Here is a 21435-nt window from a genome sequence, read left to right as displayed (position 1 = left end):
ATTAGAAAGTGATATCATATACAAAGAAATCTCATGTCCACAATTCTCTAAACAACCTACGCACTGAAGCACACAGACGAGGGTGGAATAGAAACCATTAAAGTGTAGTAAGCAGTGTGTAGTGAGTCACATGATATAACTTCATTAGTAATAATTCTCAGAAAGCATCTTTGTAACTCCCTAAATTTTGTAGGGAGACAGTATTTTACGTGATGAAATGTTAATAGTATGTGTGGCGGAAACACAGAGAAGTTTTCTTCAAATTGGTTGTCTCCTAACAAATTATGATGTCAGAACAGCTGCGTATGTTGATGGGGACTAAATGTCTACAAATGTTTCAAAACGGACATTGTTGACTACACCTATTTTATTGTTGACTACACCTATTTTATCGTTGTTATGCAGCCACTGAAGTTTTTCTATGAATTGTATTGTCATCTGTAAAATCACATGACTGGTAACTGTAGTAACAGTTACATTAGACAGAGAGGGGAAAGACGAGTCAATTTTCTGAAAAATAAATCATCTATAAGCATTGAGTGGGTCTGACTGATGACACAGTAAAAACACCTTGACTAGCTGACTGGCTGACAAGATGACTGACTGGCTAGCAAGTAGGAATTAGGGCTAGCTATTATTGTAAGGAAACATTATAACACAATTAGACAAAGGTGTTAACGGATATTGTGGTCACAAAAGGTACCTTTTCAGTTTTCACATACCAGCAAACAAATGTTATAATTATTGACACCTTGCATTGATTAACCATCTCTTTATAGCCAAGTAATGTAGCTATACTCACAGAAATTTTCAGACGATTAAATACAAGTTAAAGGGGTAAAAATTTGTTTGTAAAAAAGTTACCATTTTGCTATCTGGTCTGTATGTATGTAAAACAGACTCTCCATATATATGGTATAAATATTCAGTTTGATAAATCGTAACTTTCTAGTGAATCAATCAATTTAAAATCATACCATTCATTAGTTATGTTAGGCCACACAAACTTAATTATTAGTTTCTCATCCCTGCCCGCATGGCCATTTTTCTTACCTTATCAAGGATTTCTTTACACCACTGGTGGCTGAGTGTAGCTATCCAGCACCTTCTAAAGTTGGTACCTTGCTAGAGCAGTCTAAGAAAACTGCATTCTGAGTCATTTTAGCTAGCTAATTCAGCTATCTAGTCAGTAAAAAATAAAATAAAAATCCACCCTCCCGCCCTGCTATTTTGAGTACAGGAGGATGAGAAACTAATAATTAAGTTTATGTGGCCTTAAGCAACAAATTTAAATTACAAGTCAAATTATGCACTGTAAGTTTGAGCCAATGGAAAGCTATTAAACATACCTATATAGTCATTGCCCAAATAATTCTATGGGTTTTGTGTACAAATTATTAACAGGGATTAATATGGGGGTATCATGGTGAGTGATTTCCTGGCTGTGCATGATGAAATTGCTAATTAACTAAACTTCATTTTATCTTTACTAGGAATCTCATAGTGTTACATAAATTAGAGAGGGATACATGGGATATGTGAGTGACCAAAAAATTACAAGCGCATGTGCTTAACAACCCGACTTTACGATAGTAATAGGAGCCCATAAGTGCCGCAAGGTACCTTGCGGTGCTTATGGGCTTCTGATAGTAAAAAGGAATAAATTAGAAATCCAACAAAGCAATTTCTAGTTTCGCTATCATATAGTACACATTTCATAGGTCACACGATCAATGATGACATCATCACTTGTCTCACCTGATCCACCGGGATGTATTGTTAACTCTTCTGATGATGATTCAGCATTTGGTAACATGATCGACCCTGGCATTGACTTTTGTTGTTGCTGTGGCAAGTGCTCTTGTGATAACTGCTTTAACAACATTTTGGCATTGGCATTCATCATGTCCTCCTTAGCCATTGCCGCGGCAATGCCAGCTGGGTCCGGCTTGATGTCCGGTACTGGAGACTTCTGATTGGCTACATTCGGTAGACCCAATGCTGCAGAGTTGGGTGATAGCTGCCCTGTGGAGTAAAATAAAACAATCAAAATATTAATTTGCTGCAACATGGACACATTGGGACCTGCCAATAATGTTCTTCTACTCAAGGACATTTACAAAATCCAGAAATTGTCAAAGTATCCTTAGCACATAAACTGGCCTGAAAAACCAAGACACATACTTATTTAGTGCAAATTATTCGCTACGTTTAAAGTAAACAATTTGTGAAAATTTTGTTCACAAAGCTTAGTGCACTGAAACCTTCCAAGCACCAAATGAATATTTATAAAGGTTGACTCCTCAAATCAGGTGCTACTCCATTATTTTTGGTAATCAAAACACATCATTACATACCACTACAAGTCATGTAGTGACCATATAGCTGGGTCACATGACAAGCCTCACCAGCAAGCTGGAAAAAGACAAAGAGAAATCCCTATGTGTGTTGTGTGTAGTGTGTAGATTTATTTACCTGGGGATGTAGCTGCGGAGTGGAAACTGGGGATATGGGATGGGCTGGTGGACTGGACTCTAGTTTGCGAGTTAGAAGTGGCTCCACCTCCTGGAAGTGTCAACGTGTGGTTTGGAGATTGTGAATGCAGAGCAGCTGTCAGCAAGTCTGTAGACTGCAGAATGGAGTTAGCAGAATGGGAACCCCTCTGTGATGAACTAGACTGCTGTGATTGAGTGGTTTGGAGCAGGGTTTTCAGCTGTGAGGTGACAGCTGGCTTCATCTCGGCAGCATCAGACATTGCTGGCTGTTGTTGTAGTGTCGTTGTGGAAACAGTGCTCCGGTGCTGTGGCAATGTGATGATATCACCACGGGATGTGCCACTCCCACCAGCTAAATTCTTTTCATTCAGCATCTGCGCCAAAGCATTAGCATACACCGTAGACCAATCCATACTTGAGGCATCTACAACAAAATTAATAAATTATAATACTACATAAATGCTATAATCCATCCAAAATAGAGGCCGGTGCTACAGTTAGTCGTACAGCGGGTTATTGTTGCAAGGTCAACATTTTGCAAAGCTGTTAAATATAGCCTCCAGCATAAATTTCTGCTTAGAACAAAATCTTATTATCTGTGATGCATGAAATGACTTCTGCATAATTCTCTTATGAAACCTTAAGAATACAGAAGGTTTAGGCCGAACTCCTACTCACTCAAAAATGAAAGAAATTTAGTCTTCCAACAGTGGTTTTGTGAGTTTAACTTCACAATTTTTTGCAAAAATTGCACTACATACAATATAACCTGCATAATACAAGAATAAGCACCTGTGGCTTATAATAAGGCCAAATCCTATAATAGGCTCTCCAACACAATAGAAGAAACCTTCATAAATTAATTTCTGAACAAGAAAAACATGGACCTAGTCCAAAGGCCTATTGTAGTAACACACAACATAACATATTAACTACATAACTAGACAGTGTACAGTTACAATAACACTGTAGTTCACCACTAGGTGATAGTATACTGATATATTATGTGTCACTTCCTACTAACACTGAAACACAGTAACACTGTACTTGTATGAGGAAACAAAATGGTTCAAAATAACATGGAAAATTCTCTACTCCGTCACTAATCATTAGTGTGTGGGAGTGTCATAGTGCCATACCAGCTGTAAAGTACCATACGGCAGCTCTGCTTTGCTACTGTGCAATAAGCAAGTGAAACTAACTTATCACCCGAGGCTGAGACACTCAAACTGGTTCATGACATCATGACAAATGCGAATAGTATTGTTTACCAATGGAGTAAATAGCCAAATATGGAAAACAACACACCAATACAGTACAAAATCAAATGATTAATCCACTACACTATGACACTATACCTATGTAATAGTTTAAACAAATATCACTGGAAAAGTCAAAAATTTGAACTCTGGAACAAAGGCCTTATTTAGACTTTATAAGCTTGTAGCCTCAAACAACTACACACATACACAATGCCCAATTCTTCAGAATTGACGACTAACACAAAGACTCAGATAAGTAATATCATCGTAGAGTGCATGCATGCACGACATGTTGCTAATAGTTCCACATCACAAGACATGAATATGGTATCAAAATTACAGGAGTTTGTGAAGTTCTTGTAAATCTGTAATTTAAAACATACGCACATGTGTATTACTTTGCAATTCAATTATTGGCACGAATTTAAAGGCGGCCAAAGAGCACTTGTAGTTTTGAACCTCGTGTGCATGCCAGTGACAGTGTCAGCTATGAATCAGTACAACCAACAACGTGTATCTTTGGCACCATCAGTAACAGTGCAAGTGTTGCATTCATTTCATTCAGCATCATCCAGTGCCAGTGCTACTCCCTTAGCCGCTACTCCAGTCTCCACTCACGGTAGCTCCAGTCACTAGTAGCTGTGACTCAGTACAAGGCTCTGTTGCAGGTGTCAAGGTAAGACTATTGAGATAAAGTAATTCATATGAATCTCTTTCTATTTCAGGTGCTTTATACTTATAAAGATAGGATAATTAATCTTAACAAAAATAGTGACTTCATATTGCGCCAACTTCACTCGCAATTTTCAACAGTCAATTCCATTCAAGTAAGAATGACTGGTGGATTAGATGACCAGGTATCAGATTCTGTGAAGTTCAATGTTGGGTACATTGATGGTAGGCACCAGATGTCACTGTTTAACAGAAGATGTGAGCCTGATGCATTCCAAATACAAGTTAGGCAGTGAAATAATTCTTTGGTGTGAGGGTAGGTCCAGAGAAGATAACCATGACAGTCGGAAGAGAGATAAAGGTGTATTGAAACAGCAAGTCAACAGAGACAAGAAAGAGAAGACCAGATACATAGATGGTGTATTTGAGGATCTCAAGTCAAAGCATTACAAGTACACTCACGTATCGCAGATTGTATTACAGGAGCAGCAGCTACTTTTGTGAAAGCATTTGAAACATCTTGAGTTCAAGTGAAGTGATTTGTGAGCCCACTCCTTCTGTGAAGAGTGTATCTTCTGGTAAAACTGGATGAAAACCTGAAACAACTATGACATCTTCAAAGTTTACTTGAAGTGGAGTACTCAAGTATTCAGAGCAAAAGAACTGCATTTTGTCATCGCTAAGGAAACTGTAGGTGTTTGATCTGTATACTTAATTACTTCTGATATTTTTGTTGCTGTTTTTCTTTACTTCCAGTGTTGTAGAAAGATCAGCATTTCAGGGCTGTAAATGGGCACTTCTGATATATGCCATTGCCTCAAAAATTCATCTCTTTGTGTAACAGTGATCCTGTCTTGTGAATCCACTCTGATGCAAGAATACATATACGTTTGAAATGTGAATGTTCACTGACAACACTCCCTCCTACATTATTTCTTGCAGTTGGTCTTCCCATTACAAGGTGCAATACAAGTAGCCGGGCAGGATTTGTTAGCTTTCTAGAAGCTTCATCTTTTGGATACTTGACGTTTGCTTACGGTTCCAGTGCTGAGGAATTGTTGTATGAACAGTGGGGTTTAAATTCTGAGCAATCACCTCATCACCATATCTTAAAGCTTCTTTCTGCCAGACAATTCGCCATCGTAAGTCTTTATATTACATGCATGCAATTATTTGCTTTCACAAGATGCCATTTTCGACTAGTTTGTGGCTTACAGTACAGTGTTTGCGCCAATAATTGAATTGCAAAGTGATGCGCACGTGTGAATGTTTGAATTACGGAATTTGTAAGAACTTTGCAAACCCCTGTAACACAACCAGTTTCTAACCAGGTTGTTTGTGACCGGTACAAATAATGGCTCCCTGCTATAGACACTAAATTGTGGTAGTCAATTTCTTCTGATTTTGCATTGTTAAAAGTAATTCCACGTATTTGCTAATTAACTATCACCTGCATGCTCACAAGCAATGCTCAGAACTGGTTTGGTGTTTCTTTCCTTGGTGCTGCTCTTCCTTTCCCATTTTTGTATGAGCGGGACACCCATGGATGCAATTTCTAGTAGCCTACAAGGCCCACGCTGCCATTTTTCAGTCATTACAACACCTGTACAGCCTAAAAGGAAATCTCCTCACAATATACTCAGAAACTAGTTTCGTCTATATTTCAAACTGGCACAAGTATACACCTCAGAGTAAAGCAGCAGAATATCTACAGAATATGGTCACAATCGCTACTTTTCACTATAGAGCTTCTTCGTTGAATAAGTATGAGTGTGGACAGACAAAGAAACAAACAGACACACATCAGTCATGATTAATCATACGATTAATCATACTTCACATTTATCCAAATAAGGTTTCCTTCAAAAACACATGCTATTTCCTGCTACACATTCAAGCCACTTACAAACCACACAAACAAATTGGTTATATGTGGCTTCTCTCCTCCATAGCAGGAAGTGTGACCTCATAACACATACTACCTCACATGATTACCTTATTGGGAAATTTAACAGTTGAGCGAATAAGATAATGAGATTTGCTTAAATCTAAATTAGAGAGGGAGTTATAGTAACCGTTTCATAACCCAGGGAAGGCTGTCTGTCTCCATACTGCACTAGTAAGAATTCACTTTTATAGCAATTATCAGGAGGCTAAGGTGTAGCTTTTGCATTGCTTAGCTAATATTGACATGGAATCTTCATTTGAGTCAAGGTGCTTGTATATCACTACAGTATAATAGACACTAACTGACTGGCCCAGCAGATGTTATTGATATACATGCAATAAGATGATTTTTTAAGAAACACACAAAAATGAATTAACAGTGATGATCGCTCATCCATGTACTAACATTGAATAGATCCCTTTCCAACTTTTGACATATAAAAATCTGTAATTGGCTCATATTCTGAGGTAAAAATGTAAGCCAGATCCGTTGGGATCATCATCTTTGTTCTTGTTATATTTTGGAGTTAAACTTCTCTCTTTATGCACCACTAAGTACAGGTCCCATGTTATATAGTGCATTTGTGCTGTTCACATTTTCCACTACTCAACAAATCCTGTATTCTCCCTCCTTAGATCAGTTTTGTATTAAATGAAGTAACTATATCTGAGCGTACTCTAGCACACATTCCATACAGATCAGATTGAAGCCATTTGGGTTGTAAGGGGAAGTTATTGGGAATACTGCAGCTATCGCAACTCTTACAAGATTGGAGTGGGAGACAGAGATGAAATAAGGAAACACAGCTAGACACTTCCAGTGGGAAAAACAATATTGCAACACACCTCCATGAACATGGCTTCCAGCAAGCAACCTGCAACCTCATAACACTGTAAGCTAGTCTCACCTGATTGACTACGGACTGATATAAGTAAAGAGACACGGCATGCCCTTTTTTGTCAGAAATAAAATCATAATATGATGTTATTTTGGGATTTAAAGCTGGCCAGTGACCTGATTACAGGTAGTACATTTTGACAGACTAGAAAAACACCTCTAATAACCACTAGGTACCACACAACAAAACTATTCAGTTTAGTTGTTCCCTTTAATTAAGCCATTGAAACATTGCCCCACTAGACTGTATAGCAGGGAGTCAAATTTTTGACATTGAATGAATAAAACAATTCAAGACCAGAGTACTTTAACAGCTAAATTCTTGTACTGTGTATGCCTTTACTGCTCAGTATTGTAAGATGCCTTGTTTAGCTTCTATTTATTTCTGATAGTAGCTCGTTATTTTGTTGCACTTCTCAATAAGAACAGCTTGTAGTGTGTGGCATTAACTGGCTTCTATTCTACTTGAGGGTTTTTTGTGTGTGTGTATAGTAGTAACTAATGGATAACACAGACAGTGGGGGCTTACACTATAGGATGGTTCCTTGGAAACAACAGCTTGTTTGTGTGATCAATAAATATAAATACGTGACCAGAAACAGTAAAGTTACTTTCATGTTTTTAAATTATACTACTGCCAATTATGATATCACATGTGTAAATTATAATGGCTTCAGCTGTACTGTGAAACCATACCAAAAATGACCTATTTGACCCCTGAAATCAAGACACCCCCAGGACCCAGCATCTAGTTAATAGTTAGCTATTGTTTGTGTACCTGTTTTGAGGATCGGTGACTGTAGTGCATAGGTAGGGAATCCTGCTACCATCTGATTGGCTGAGAGTAGCCGAGGTGTTGCCACTGTGGAGATGAAACCACTACTAGTATATAGTTCATTATGGATACACTGTACACATTACACTACGTGGAATATGTGGACAGTTGAGGACACCTACTCATAATCCAGACACTCAGTTAAGATCCCAAAGCATCCCTTAGTACATAAACTGACCTGGAAAATCAGGACACCTTGATAATTAGGACATCTTGATAATCAGGACATCTTGATAATCAGGACACTTTGATAATCAGGACATCTTGATAATCAGGACATCTTGATAATCAGGACACCTTGATAATCAGGACATCTTGATAATCAGGACATCTTGATAATCAGGACATCTTGATAATCAGGACATCTTGATAATCAGGACATCTTGATAATCAGGACATCTTGATAATCAGGACATCTTGATGATCAGGACACTATTGGTTGGCCCCAAGGTGTACATACGAGTTCATGCAAACACTACATACAGACAGACAACACACCTGGCAGTATTCCTGGAGATGCAAGAGCTCCATGTGTAGCAGCAAGTTGTGGTAGGTACACATGGTCTAAAACAAAATACAAACACAACCCAGTTATAGGCCACACATTTCCTTTCTGTAAACACAACTAACACCCCCACCTACTTGTCACTAAGCAATTAAAGCATTGTTATAAAAACAGGTTGAATAACTGTATTTCAGTGTTATGCTTCCAAGAAACAACCTTTACTACACAGAAAGGAAGTGTACACTGGAATCTGCCATTGCCCCTTTGGGACCAATTCACATGTTGCAATATTTGAATACTTCAGAGTGAATAATTCAGAGTGTATATTTACTCTGTAAAGGACCCAATCGAATCATGTACACAGTTAATAGACACTAAGGTAACAATGGCTTCATTTCAACAGCCTACACTACAAATCACATCTAGTTAATCTGAAACAAAGTAGTAAAATACATAAGCGTTATAAGCAATATACACGCATGTATATTAATACATGATGTATAACATTAAAATATTATTTCACGAATATGCACGTCAACAACAAACAAAAGATACCATTACAGGAAGTATAATGTGATTTCACCTTGTACGTCGCCGCCACTGCTCCGCATTGCAGCCGAAGACAGGGCGGCTGCAGGCCACACATACGCAGGAGCCTGCACCAGCCCAAACCCCGGAGACATCAATACTAGAATAGAGAACAAAATGGTAAACAACTTCGCATGAAATACATATATATGAACTCACAATTTTGAAGCTTGTCTGTTTTCTTTGCTGCTGCATCTGGAATAGAATTAAGAGACATTTCAGAACTCACTAGAATGACAACTGAAATTAAAATAAATGGTAACATCCTGTATACATAATAATATATTTACTGTACTGTGTTAAAATAAAATTGTGTTAATTTTCATTCCTATCCAAACAGGAAACTGTTTGTACACAACAGCTATGATAACATTAACAGGAAGCTGGCGATGTACTTAAAGAGTCAAGACTATTAAGCATAAATAAATAAAACAAAGTTAGCGGGATTGTAAACATGGGTATAACAAGATATCAGTGGCTCTGATTGGCCAGATTTGGGCATCCCATAAAGGTAGGAGCAGCAGGATTACTATAAGACTGGTGTTCTGATTGGATGTAATAGGCTGTGTGGTATTTGGTACAGAACAATAACTGCACTACACATACACACACACGCAAAGCTTTCTACATGGCCTTGTCTCACAGGTGAAGGTGTGAACACCCAAAGAACCTCACCAGTTATGTGAGACAAGGACACACACAATAAGGGAGCCAGTCATATACTCCTGTCTGAAGTGTCACTTTCACTACAAGATGTAGGATGATATGAGACATGGTCCTGACCATCCTCACACCACACACACTACCAACTAAGAACATCACATCCACTACCCACCCACCCACACTACGCACATTTGAGGTCACACAATATGGCAATAATTACGGGGACACGTACACATGCACACATACCTCTTCTCAGAATCAACAGATGTACAAATAATACATCTCCAGTATATGGTGGTGACCTGGCAAGGAAATCTTCCTTGGTCATACTACACAATTGCTGTCCAGTCATATTAAATTTTGACAGGTCAAACGTCTGAAGATCAAACTCATGCACAATCCAGTCCACCCAAGATTGTGTGTGCTCCACCGTCCACTTCTCAGGGTCTGAAATACACACAGTACCAGTTGAAAGCCGCGGCTACTATAATTTCAACAAGTCATGCGGCTATATTATAGTATCTTTTCCCTCAGTGATTATTGTACTATTCCTCAGGTTTGTTTTGTGCAATAAATTATCATTGTATACAGGAGTGACACACATTTGCCAAACAAACAACCAGGACATTGATCAATAACCAGGCTACATAAGGGGTTATATATCAATAGCGTTTTTCTGTTTGCAACATTATAACGTTTCTCTATTTGCAATGTGATAAAGGAGAATTTCATTATAAAGTCTAGTGTTTTCAGTATGGATATTTACAGAAGTGACCAACAAGTAACAGTCACACTTGTGGGCCTTCTTCTAGTCCAATATTGGAGGGAAACTGAGAAGTCACATGAGATGTGTGACTTGGTTCATGTGATGGTAACATGGTAACCAAGTTCCTTGTTGTGTAACTGCTACCATGTGGGTCATGTTCCCAACAAACTTCACTTACACGTTAACGTAACAATTCTGAGAACTAATGCAAGCAACTAGGAAACGCTGAAACGCGTTGTCACTCACACATCAATCAAGCCGAATATCTATGGAATGTAGCGAGTAACGTGTATGATAATACTGGCACACAAAACACTCGTTACACTAAACTTTCCCTCCTATTAAATTGTTAGCAATAGCCTACGAGACTTAACGAGGCGTCTTCTAGCGCCTTCTTGTAGGGTATCAATGGCGGAAGTTGTCAAAGGGAAGGAAATAGCTTGAGTACACGGCGGGTCATACAACAATTTACTCACCGGCTGGAAGGCACAGATAGTTCTGTTCTACTGCTTTACGCTTCTCTCCAGGTGTGTTGCTGTCTTCATTGTTCGGTGCTGGTCGTTTTCGCTCGCGATTGGCAACTTCCTGAGAAATCCGCTCCGCTGAGGAAGACGAAATGCTGTGGCGTCTAGCAGGCTTGCTCATATTTCAACACGAAATGGTCTAATCCTGCACAGACAACGTTAACATCAGCAATATACTGTTATACTGCTAAGACAGCACATCCTTCCGCCCACCTATTTACCTGTATCTGTCTCTGACATACACAAACAACTTTATACCGAGTAAAGGCAGTCTTTAATTCTCCTGTATAGTCCACTTTCTTAACGAGAGATGTAACAAGTTCGTTTTCTTCGAGTTTACAACGATTAGCCTTCAAAGACTACTTCCTGGTCGCACTGTTACAAAGGAAGCGTTAAAATTCTTTTTTTCAGGAAATTTGTCCGACTATCACTTATAAACAAGGATATTGCGTCATCATGCGTGTGTGACATCACTAGTGCGAAGTCAAAACGATAGTACAGGCCACTCATACGTTGAGAGAGAACTAAACCTCATGATTAGAATGTTTTTTTTTTGGTACTCACAAGGCGAATTGGCAGAGAAAAAAAATCATGTTTATCAGTGCACCGGCGCTTAAAATATGTTATTGAGGCGCTAATTTAAACCTTAGTTACCGGTTTCCCGCTTATATTTATAAGCGTTGCTAGGAACTAAAGGGGAAGGAAATGAGCGACCCTAATCTTATGCCGGAGGTTAATAACACTTATATCTAAAATATATTAATTTGGCAAGTTGGGTTTTTTCTTTAATGTACAGGAAGGCAGCAGGTCTAGAATATATGTTGTCAACAAGCCAGATGGAGATGGCATGGACGACCTTAAGAAGGAACTTAAAATGGTAACAGCTGTTAACAACTTATAAACTACTAGTTCTAGTGGCTCATATTAGGATGAACACAAAATACCACTGGAGGAGTTGTGTGAACGACTAAAAACTAGTTCTACTGAGGTTAGAGTACAACTTGTCACTGTGTAACGATCTATGTCATCTATGTTATTTAAGTCAGGAAGTGCCAACATGATAAATTGAAAGCAGACAATAGAATCCCAATGAGTAGGAAGTAAATTGACATCATATCTTGAACCACATAGCTGATGTGTGGGAAATTTAATATTATGTACAATACTGACTGGGTCATAGGATATGGTGATATTGTACACTTCCTGGCTATGATAGTTCCCTCAGTCACATCACATATTACCCCATAGGGGCTCACTTCATCTATAGCTGCTGAAGTACTGTTGCGTGATGGACCGAATGCTTTAAAGCCCCCCAAACAAACTTCTGAACTAGTGAAATTCTTTAAGCTGTTATTTGGAGGGTTTTCATCTTTGCTGTGGATTGGGGGAGGATTATGCTTCTTCTCTTATACCCTGGCTGTGATTAATGACCCTGCTGCTGATAAAGATTATGTGAGCTGGGAATAAATAACCACTGAACAGTAATATCCAACTCTTCTGTGTAGTTGTACCTTGGAGTGGTCTTGGTAATGGTTGTCATCATTACAGCATGTTTCTCATACTATCAGGTGATCCAATATGTTTGTCTACATGTACTATTAGCATGATTACTACATGTACAGGAAGCGAAGAGTGCTAGTATATTGAAGAGTTTTAGCAAGCTAGTTCCCCAGGTACGTACACTACTGCACAAAGCTGAATTAAACATATCTTCACTATACAGGAGGCGAAGGTTACAAGGGATGGAAAACAGAAAACACTTATGGCTGAAGAGTTGGTAGTGGGTGATTTAGTTGATGTACAGTTTGGTGACAAGGTACCGGCTGATATCAGGATTGTAAAGTCTTCAGGATTTAAGGTAGTACTGAAATAACATGAATAGCTAAGAGTGTATCATATTACCAAATAAACAAGTAAAGAATGTTTGTTGCCTGTAGAAATGACTATTATATTACTTTCCTGTTGTGTGTCGTTACCATGTGTGGGTTTGTTTCCTCATTGTTCATAAAACTTTCCTCCAACTATTTCCTTGTTATTGTTGAACTATGGGAACTACTGAACTCAGTGTATAGACTATAGCTCATACCACACAGGTTGATAACAGTTCCTTGACTGGGGAATCAGAACCTCAACAAAGAAGTCATGAACTAACTAGCGATAATCCTCTGGAGACTAAGAACCTTGCCTTCTACTCCTGCAATGCTGTAGAAGGTATTAGCACTACACACACTAGTGCTGTATGTTATATACTTGTATAGGTACTTGTACTGGTATAGTGGTTAATACTGGTGATCATACTGCTATGGGAAGGATTGCTAAACTAACTAGTAGTATTGTAGAAGAAGGTTAGTTGTGCTACTATACCGAGTGGTTATTATGGAGCTCCTTATTAGCTACTCCAATTGCTATTGAGATATCTCACTTTATTCATATTGTGACAACTGTGGCCATCATCTTGGGGATAACCTTCTTTGTGGTGGGGTTGCTACTTGGCTACCCATGGTTGGAGTGTGTTGTGTTCCTGATTGGGATCATTGTGGCCAATGTGCCTGAAGGTCTGCTAGCTACTGTCACTGTAAGTGCATGTGGCACCACATGTGCACACACACGCACACACACACACACGCACACACACACACACACACACACACACACACACACAAAACAAAAACCTTTGGCTGCTGCTGGCGTGGTCACACCTACCCAGTGAAACAGCACTGGGAGACCTGTGTGCCTAGGAGTCAGTACAGGAAAATCCTTCTGGGGTGGGATTAGTAACCTGCAGGAGGCTGTAGCATGTCTCACAGGTGAAGGTATGGGCTCCCGAAGTCCTTCACCTAACATGGACAGTCGGCATTTGCTTCCCCCAGTTTATACCGGGTACCCATTGATGTTACAGCTGGGTACGGCTGCTTCCCCAGTTGGCACCAGATCCCCATTTTAACAGCTGGAGCAGTGTGAGTAAAATTTCTAAACAACCACCAAAGTGGCATAACCATGAATTGAATCTGGAACCTTTCGATTGCCGGGCCGACACTCTAGTCACTTGTCTATGCTGCCTCACACATACCCACCCACACACACACATGTACGCAAAAGCAATGGAACCAGCACTGGGACACCTGTGCACTACTCAGGTGCTAGGAGTCAGTGCAGGAAAATCCTCCTGGGACAGGACTAGTAACCCACAGGAGGCTGTACCATGTCCCACAGGTGAAGACGTGGGCACCCAAAGTCTCACCTGGACCTTCACATGTTGATATGGACAGTTGGCATTTGTTTCCCCAGTTAATACCAGCTGCAGGTACCCACTGATGTTACAGCTGGGTGGGCTGCATCCCCAGTTGACATCAGGTCACCAGGGTCCCATTTAAACAGCTGGGTGGACTGGAGCAATATGAGTAAAATTTCTTGCTCAAGCTTAAGGAAACAACAACAAAAACACCAATTTGGCGTAAACACACAGAGGCACACACGCACACGCACTACACAATCAACTATCACTCACTGTGTAATAAGTCATATCAATTTTACTGTTGCCTGTAATAGTTAAATTATCCACTTTACAAATATTCTCCTCATTAGGTATGCCTGACACTGACTGCTCAGAGGATGAAGAACAAGAATTGTTTAGTACGTAAACTAGAAGCAGTGGAGACACTGGGCAGCACATCAGTGATTTGTTCTGATAAAACTGGTACCCTCACACAAAATAAGATGACAGTTGGTATGGCTTCTTGTTACACACTGTGTTGTAGTCATTGATATTCTAGTTGGTACTGTGTAGTGCTATGTATAGAATATTTCAAGAGATGATAATATTATAGTCATTGCAAAATCTGGTCCACTACCAAATCCTTAATTCATTAGCCTTAATTTTAATTCTTGAAATATTCAAGCCGTACATTATTATATCTACCCAACGTATCTATATTCCTAGCTCACATGTGGTTTGATAATGAAGTACAGGTAGCACTGGGACCACACATTCCTGATGTGAGTGTAGTTAGATTATCAGTTAGTTGGTCAAAGTAAATATTACAGGATCAGTTTGAGGGCTCCCTTGCGTGGCGTGATTTAACCAGGATAGCTTGCCTGTGTAACCGTGCTATATTTGTTGATGGTCAAGATGATGTTGATCCGATGAATATGTAAGTGAAATGTGTGATCAAGGAATGTAACAATGATTTGTACAACACAGGAAAGCCCTAGGGGATGCCTCTGAGTCCGCACTATTGAAATACTTTCAAAAACGCGTCATGGCTGTCAATGAGTGTCGTGAGCAGTATCCTAAGTTGTGTGAAATACCATTCAACTCTGCTAACAAATATCAGGTATACTTGTAACAGAAGTATTCTCGTACATTATCCATCAATGATTGATATAAAAATTATAATCGAATGTTTTGCATACCGGATCAGACAATTGTTTGATGATCACTTTATTGACAGCACAAAAAAAAAATAGTTTGAAGCCTGTGGAGGGACTTGAACCCTTGACCCCTGGTTTACTAGACCAGTGCTCTACCACTGAGCTACATAGGCATTGATGTAGAGTAGTCATACACTGTTGTGTTTGCATCAGGTGTCCATCCACAGTCAAACTGGTGATGATCGATACTTACTAGTAATGAAAGGTAAGCAATACTCTGACATATACTGCAGTGTGATGTGATGCCCTTATTAGGAGCACCGGAACGTATTCTTAGCAGGTGCACCACTGCTCTAGTTAATGGAAAGGTAATAGGATTATAATACAAATGATGTGCACACAACTACTTTATAGGAGATAGTTATCGATGAGAACTTTACTGCAGCATTTAATGAAGCTTACCTCACACTGGGTGGAATGGGAGAGAGAGTGTTAGGGTGGGTACATGAACCGAATACTGTGTCATGTTTTAGTGTAAATATGTTTCCACCAGATTTTGTCAACTGTACCTCCCTCTAGATCAATACCCTGAAGGGTACAAGTTTGACAATGAGAGGGTAACCATGTCTAGTTGTAGCACCTGTGACACTAGTGTTTTATCCACAGGTAAATTTTCCACTGGAAGGATTGTGTTTTGTAGGACTGTTCTCAATGATTGATCCTCCCAGACCTAATGTGCCTGAGGCTGTCAGTAAATGTCGTACTGCTGGCATCAAGGTAAGCCTGTTATGTGTTAATTGTGTGTTGTTATTGCTAATGTGATATGACATAACAGTGGTTTCCTTAAATTTCCAATTTCTTATGAAAATAGAAGGAAATGTCAATTAGTAATAATTCCTTCAGAATTCCTTCCAGTATAAAGTGCAATTTCCTGCTCACTAAATAAATTATAGAAATTTTCATTTCAATGTCCTGGTGAGAATTTTTGTATATAGATCTATGTGGATGTGTAAAATGTATTTCTACTATTTTAGATAGAATTCAATTAAAAAACCTGGATAAGAACTGGTTCTATAATACTCACCTTAATATGACTGTATATTAACAGTATGTTCTATTAGAGTATTACACATACAGGTGATAATGGTGACTGGTGATCATCCCATTACAGCACAGGCTATTGCCAAAGGTGTTGGAATTATTGGACCAAGTAATGACAACACATCATTTGGTGTATTGATTATGATGATGTACAACAGATAGCCTCACTCCTGAGGAAGCTGCTGAAGATACTCACAACTTAGTGGCCCACGTACCTGCAGGGTCAGCAATTTAGTATTGTAATTGTGTATCAGTTTTTATTGTGTACTGATTTATATTTCTCATTTCTAGTGTTGCTCAAGCTATTGTAGTACATGGACAACAGTTACTGGTGGGTTGACCTACTGACTGTTATATTAGAGTATATTGTGTGATTAGGAAATGAGTGAAGAAGAACTGGATGAGATCCTCAGGAAATATCCAGAGATTGTGTTTGCCCGTACCTCACCCACGCAGAAGTTACGTATCGTGGAGGGTTGTCAACGTGCTGGACAGGTAGTGGCTGTGACAGGGGATGGGGTGAATGATGCCCCTGCTCTGAGGAAGGCTAACATTGGTAATGGTGATCTGTCATTATTATAGATCATGTGATTGTTCCTCAGGTGTTGCTATGGGAATTTCTGGTTCTGATGTGTCTAAACAAGCTGCAGATATGATCTTGCTTGATGACAACTTTGCATCAATTGTGACTGGAGTGGAAGAAGGTATGTAATTAAGCTGTGGTTTGTGTGTGTGTGTGTGTGTGTACGTGAGTGCGTGCGTGCGTGCGTGTGAATGCTGTTGTTACTATTGTGTTAACTTATTTTGTCAGGTCGACTGATATTTGACAACCTAAAGAAGTCGATAGCTTACACACTGACCTCTAATATTCCAGAGATTTCTCCATATCTCTTCTTCATCATGGCTGGTATACCACTACCATTAGGAACTATTGCTATCCTCTTCATTGACCTTGGAACTGACCTGGTCAGTACCTGATTGTACTATTAGAAAATATTGTTACTGTACTATGTGTAGGTACCAGCTATTTCATTGGCTTATGAGGAGGCTGAGAGGAACATTATGGCAAGGAAGCCAAGAGATCCTCACCATGATAAACTAGTCAATCAACGGTTAGTGTTAGTAACAGCCTCACTGTACTAAACTCCTTATTAAAGGTTAATTGGAGTAGCATATGGACAGATTGGGGTTATACAAGTAATTGTTGTTAACTGGTGTATATATTGTAGCTATATTGTGTACTTATTAGGCTATTGCTGGGTTCTTCACCTACTTTGTGATCATGGCAGAGAATGGGTTTCTACCTAGCAAGTTGTTTGGGTTACGTAATGACTGGGATGATGAAGATGTGATAGACTTAGAGGATAGTTATGGTCAACAATGGGTTAGTGTGACATATCATATCACCAGTGGGGGTGTATGTACCATGTTATGGCACAGGATTATGATCAGAGGAAACAATTAGAATGGACGTGTCATACTGGCTTCTTTGTGACGATTGTGATTGTCCAGTGGGCTGACCTACTTATCTGTAAGACCAGGATTAACTCCTTGTTCCAACAAGGAATGAAGTAAGTGATAAAGTATATAGATGAAAAATAAGTGTGTTACTATCTGTGCCAGTATTGTATATTGTGGCCTCTGTGATGCTGAATGTTCTATTAGAGTATTTTGTCTTTTGAATATTATTGCTGACTATTAGTTATCAAATCATCGATCATCAGGTTGTCCTCAGGAAATTGAATCCATGCAAAACAGCCAAGCTGTTAGAGAAAAAAATTATGACATTAAAAGTGGCGGCTAAGAAAAGGCTGCAATGATGTTAATGCACACAACCTTACTAAAATTTATTAGTGTTAACATCATTGCAGCCATTTCTTGACTGCCATCTCAATTTTTATCACTCCGGATTTTGAAGATCACATCCTTTTTTACAGCTTGACTGTTGTTTTTGTAGGTTTCACTTCAATTTGTACCATTTAAAGTCCCTAAGGCAGCAATAGGTTGGCCTTGACATTGGGGGTTAGCATTTCTCCTTACCTACAGCCACAATGATTTTTGAAGATAGAAGTTACAATTTTATTATTTGTTAATAATTATCCACACAAAAAAAGCTAAGCTGTGAAAATAGGTGCCACCTTAAAAGGCCTGGGTGAAAAAGGCTGCAATGATGTTAATGCTAATAAATTTCAACACCATGGTGACTGCTCTATTAGAGTATTTTGATCCTGCAATTTTACACTTGTTTGGTTATTGCTTTATAACTTTGTAGCTGTAACTCTATTGCTATTCAAACTATCAAAAGGCACTGCTATGATGATCAGCCTATCTACGCATCAATTTTCAAGTTATTCCCATACTAGGTTTACCCTGTAGCCATGACAGAAGTTTGATTATTTTATGTGATGCTCATAACTCCTTGAATATTCCTCAGATTCACAACAAACTTGGTATGTGAATTCACCTTTATACGCTCTTCACTTGGGCCAAAGATTGAGTCAATCAAGGTACAAATTTGCTTTTTGTAGCAATATTTGCAAAGTGTGAAAGTAAATCGAAGCCCCCATAGCCCCCCTATGGCTTTAGAAGAAAAAAACGAAGAAATTAATATGAAATTTTGAATTCCCATATCTCATAAATGGATGGTGCAAACTTAATCAAATTTGTTGTGTGGTCTACCCTACCTGGTGGACAGCTATAATGCAAAAATGGTGTGCTTTAATTTGGAGAAGGGGCCATGGAGCTCTGCACACATGAAAATGCTGTTTTCTTTCTTCCTGCCAATATACTCATGGTGTGGTGTGCTGACTTTCTTGGCTACATGACACACCGCCGTATGTCTTGAGAAGACTTCTAATAGAACACACATAGAACAATCTAGATTTCCATTGGTAGATCTAATGAACTCTTACTTAATTAAGCAGATTTAAACTAAAAGTTCTATTTGTATGGTGGAATAATGAACACTTGTGATATAACATGTACAGAGGTTCGGTGGTTAAGGATTTCGATACTAGGTGTAAAGTTCCTTGGTCTGGCAATTTGTTACCTTTTTCTTACCACAGTGACTGTTCTATTAGAGTATTTCAATGCAATTTTATGATTGCCACTCCTTTGTTTATCAAACCATCACAAGGGACTGTTATGATGGTTAACCTGTGTACACACCAATTTCTAAATTAATAACATACTTGGCTTATGTTGTAGCCATGACAAAACTGGTCTTTTTTGTGTTTTATGCAATAAATATCCATGTGAATTTTAATCAGATTTGTAACTTAGTACACAAAATCACCTTTATATACACTGTTTATCTGTACAAACTTTCAAGGCAATCGACTTACATTTTACAACATTGTAACAAAGTGTGGAAAAAGAAGGGTCCCTAAACACTTAAAGAACAAAAATCAAAACTTTGGCCATCCATATATCAGGAACTGATGATTATATGTGGTGTGTGGCCATGGGTAACTATGATATAAAAATGGTGTGCTTTGGAGAAGATGTGGAGCTATATGCATGCATGAAAATCAAATTTTCTATCTACTCATCAATATCAAGAGTGTATAGTAGAAACCAAGAGTGTCTCAAACGGTGTATTAGCCCGTGAGTAATGATTGCGTAAAGTAACATGGATATTTCAGTAATCGTTTGTTTACGCGAAATGGTGATTTGAAATGCGTATGTCTTTATGCACCAGTTTTCCGTGTTACTCAACCAAGTATTCAACAACTATTGTACTAGAAAAGTGCAGTAAGGAGTCTAAGGACCCAAGATAGCTCCAGCTCCCTAAAACAACGGTTGCACAAACGAGTGTGTTGCCACGCCTTCAGGGATCCACTTGGCAGTGCCAGAACTTTAACATTAGCCAATTCCCTTTAACGCTATCATGTTTTCGCTTGGTTTAGTGGTCGAATTAGGCTAAATACAGCAACCCTTAATGGCAATATAAACGAACAATTACTGAAATATCCATGTTATTTTATGTAATCATTAATCACGGGGTAATATACCCGTTTGATAATCTTGGTATACTCTTGATCAATATGATTATGCATATAGTGTGACACTTGGCCACCCAAATTCATAACTTTATTATTTTATACAGATATGTGTGTACATGCTCACAACAGTCAATCTGTACTAATTCTTTGATTACAGGAATCAGTACCTGATATTTGGCCTGATCAGTGAGACTTGTTTAGCTGTGTTCTTAGCATACTGTCCTGGACTAGACATTGCCTTCCGTATGTTTGGCCTGAGGTGAGGTCTAGCTAGTACTTTATATCACACTGTGATACTCAGCACATGTTAGGGTGGAATGGTGGCTAGTTGCTATTGGATTTAGTGTGATGATCTTCTGCTATGATGAGGTTCGTAAGTTTGTGATTAGGAAGTGTCCAGGAGGTGAGCACTACACACATTGTACTAGTGTGTTATCATCACTTCTATAGGATGGGTGGAGAGAGAGACTTATTACTAACCCCTCCTGGTATTATATTATCACTATACCCCATATATACATGATCTACTATATAGTGAGGTGAACACATCTCTGAACAACTATTATCCTTTATGTGTATTCTCATCATGTTATACACAAACTAAACCTGTATAGTGATAGCTTGTGGTACAATGTACATAAATAATCACTGGAATTTTGGCCAGGCAATGAGGCTATTCAGTTGTTTATAAAGAACATTTTAAACTCACACACACACCACACTACATGTATATTATATACAAGAACACATAATGCACAACACACTACAAAATGTACATACAGCTATCATGCAACACATATATGG

General features: G+C 38.8%; 2 protein-coding genes and 1 non-coding gene across 3 annotated transcripts in view; 1 reads left to right on the top strand and 2 right to left on the bottom strand.

Annotated features, from left to right (window-relative positions):
- The window catches only part of LOC136240775 (ETS-like protein pointed), a 24929-nt gene extending 13358 nt beyond the window's left edge, over positions 1-11571 (bottom strand). Inside the window, exons 1-9 of the mRNA XM_066031815.1 lie at positions 11377-11571; positions 11108-11300; positions 10112-10312; positions 9362-9397; positions 9198-9302; positions 8608-8673; positions 8053-8136; positions 2476-2919; positions 1759-2025 (exon numbers count right to left, since the gene is read on the bottom strand). Coding sequence (XP_065887887.1) covers positions 1759-2025; positions 2476-2919; positions 8053-8136; positions 8608-8673; positions 9198-9302; positions 9362-9397; positions 10112-10312; positions 11108-11276 — 1372 coding nt within the window. The 5' untranslated portion in view covers positions 11277-11300; positions 11377-11571. The remainder of the gene's footprint in view (positions 1-1758; positions 2026-2475; positions 2920-8052; positions 8137-8607; positions 8674-9197; positions 9303-9361; positions 9398-10111; positions 10313-11107; positions 11301-11376) is intronic.
- On the top strand, positions 11135-21435 carry LOC136240768 (sodium/potassium-transporting ATPase subunit alpha-1-like). The gene is made up of 32 exons (XM_066031804.1): positions 11135-11887; positions 11952-12032; positions 12084-12143; positions 12404-12607; positions 12661-12723; positions 12778-12828; positions 12879-13013; positions 13249-13366; positions 13414-13500; positions 13549-13730; positions 14741-14882; positions 15096-15151; positions 15200-15306; positions 15357-15489; positions 15740-15791; positions 15842-15894; positions 15941-16023; positions 16080-16143; positions 16193-16303; positions 16664-16736; positions 16786-16849; positions 16919-16958; positions 17006-17183; positions 17230-17331; positions 17439-17593; positions 17645-17739; positions 17785-17824; positions 17877-18011; positions 18068-18198; positions 20789-20890; positions 20943-21034; positions 21082-21435. Exons 1-32 carry the CDS (start codon positions 11861-11863, stop codon positions 21108-21110), a joined length of 3045 nt encoding a protein of 1014 aa, XP_065887876.1. The 5' UTR covers positions 11135-11860; the 3' UTR covers positions 21111-21435.
- Positions 15628-15699, bottom strand: Trnat-agu (transfer RNA threonine (anticodon AGU)). The gene has a single exon. It is a non-coding gene; the product is annotated as a tRNA-Thr (tRNA).

This window comes from Dysidea avara, chromosome 1 (assembly GCF_963678975.1).
Source record: "Dysidea avara chromosome 1, odDysAvar1.4, whole genome shotgun sequence".
In the NCBI taxonomy this organism is placed as follows: Eukaryota; Metazoa; Porifera; class Demospongiae; order Dictyoceratida; family Dysideidae; genus Dysidea; species Dysidea avara.
Note: the sequence above shows the minus strand (reverse complement) of the source record. Positions and strands in the feature narration are given on the sequence as shown.

Bases quoted from the DNA above. Each gene is read 5' to 3' on its own strand.
- LOC136240768 (XM_066031804.1), top strand. From the start codon at position 11,861: ATGAGCGACCCTAATCTTATGCCGGAG. The intron at 16,144-16,192 runs GTAACCATGTCT...TTTTATCCACAG, and splicing joins ACAAGTTTGACAATGAGAGG to GTAAATTTTCCACTGGAAGG. The intron at 21,035-21,081 runs GTGAGCACTACA...TCACTTCTATAG, and splicing joins GATTAGGAAGTGTCCAGGAG to GATGGGTGGAGAGAGAGACT.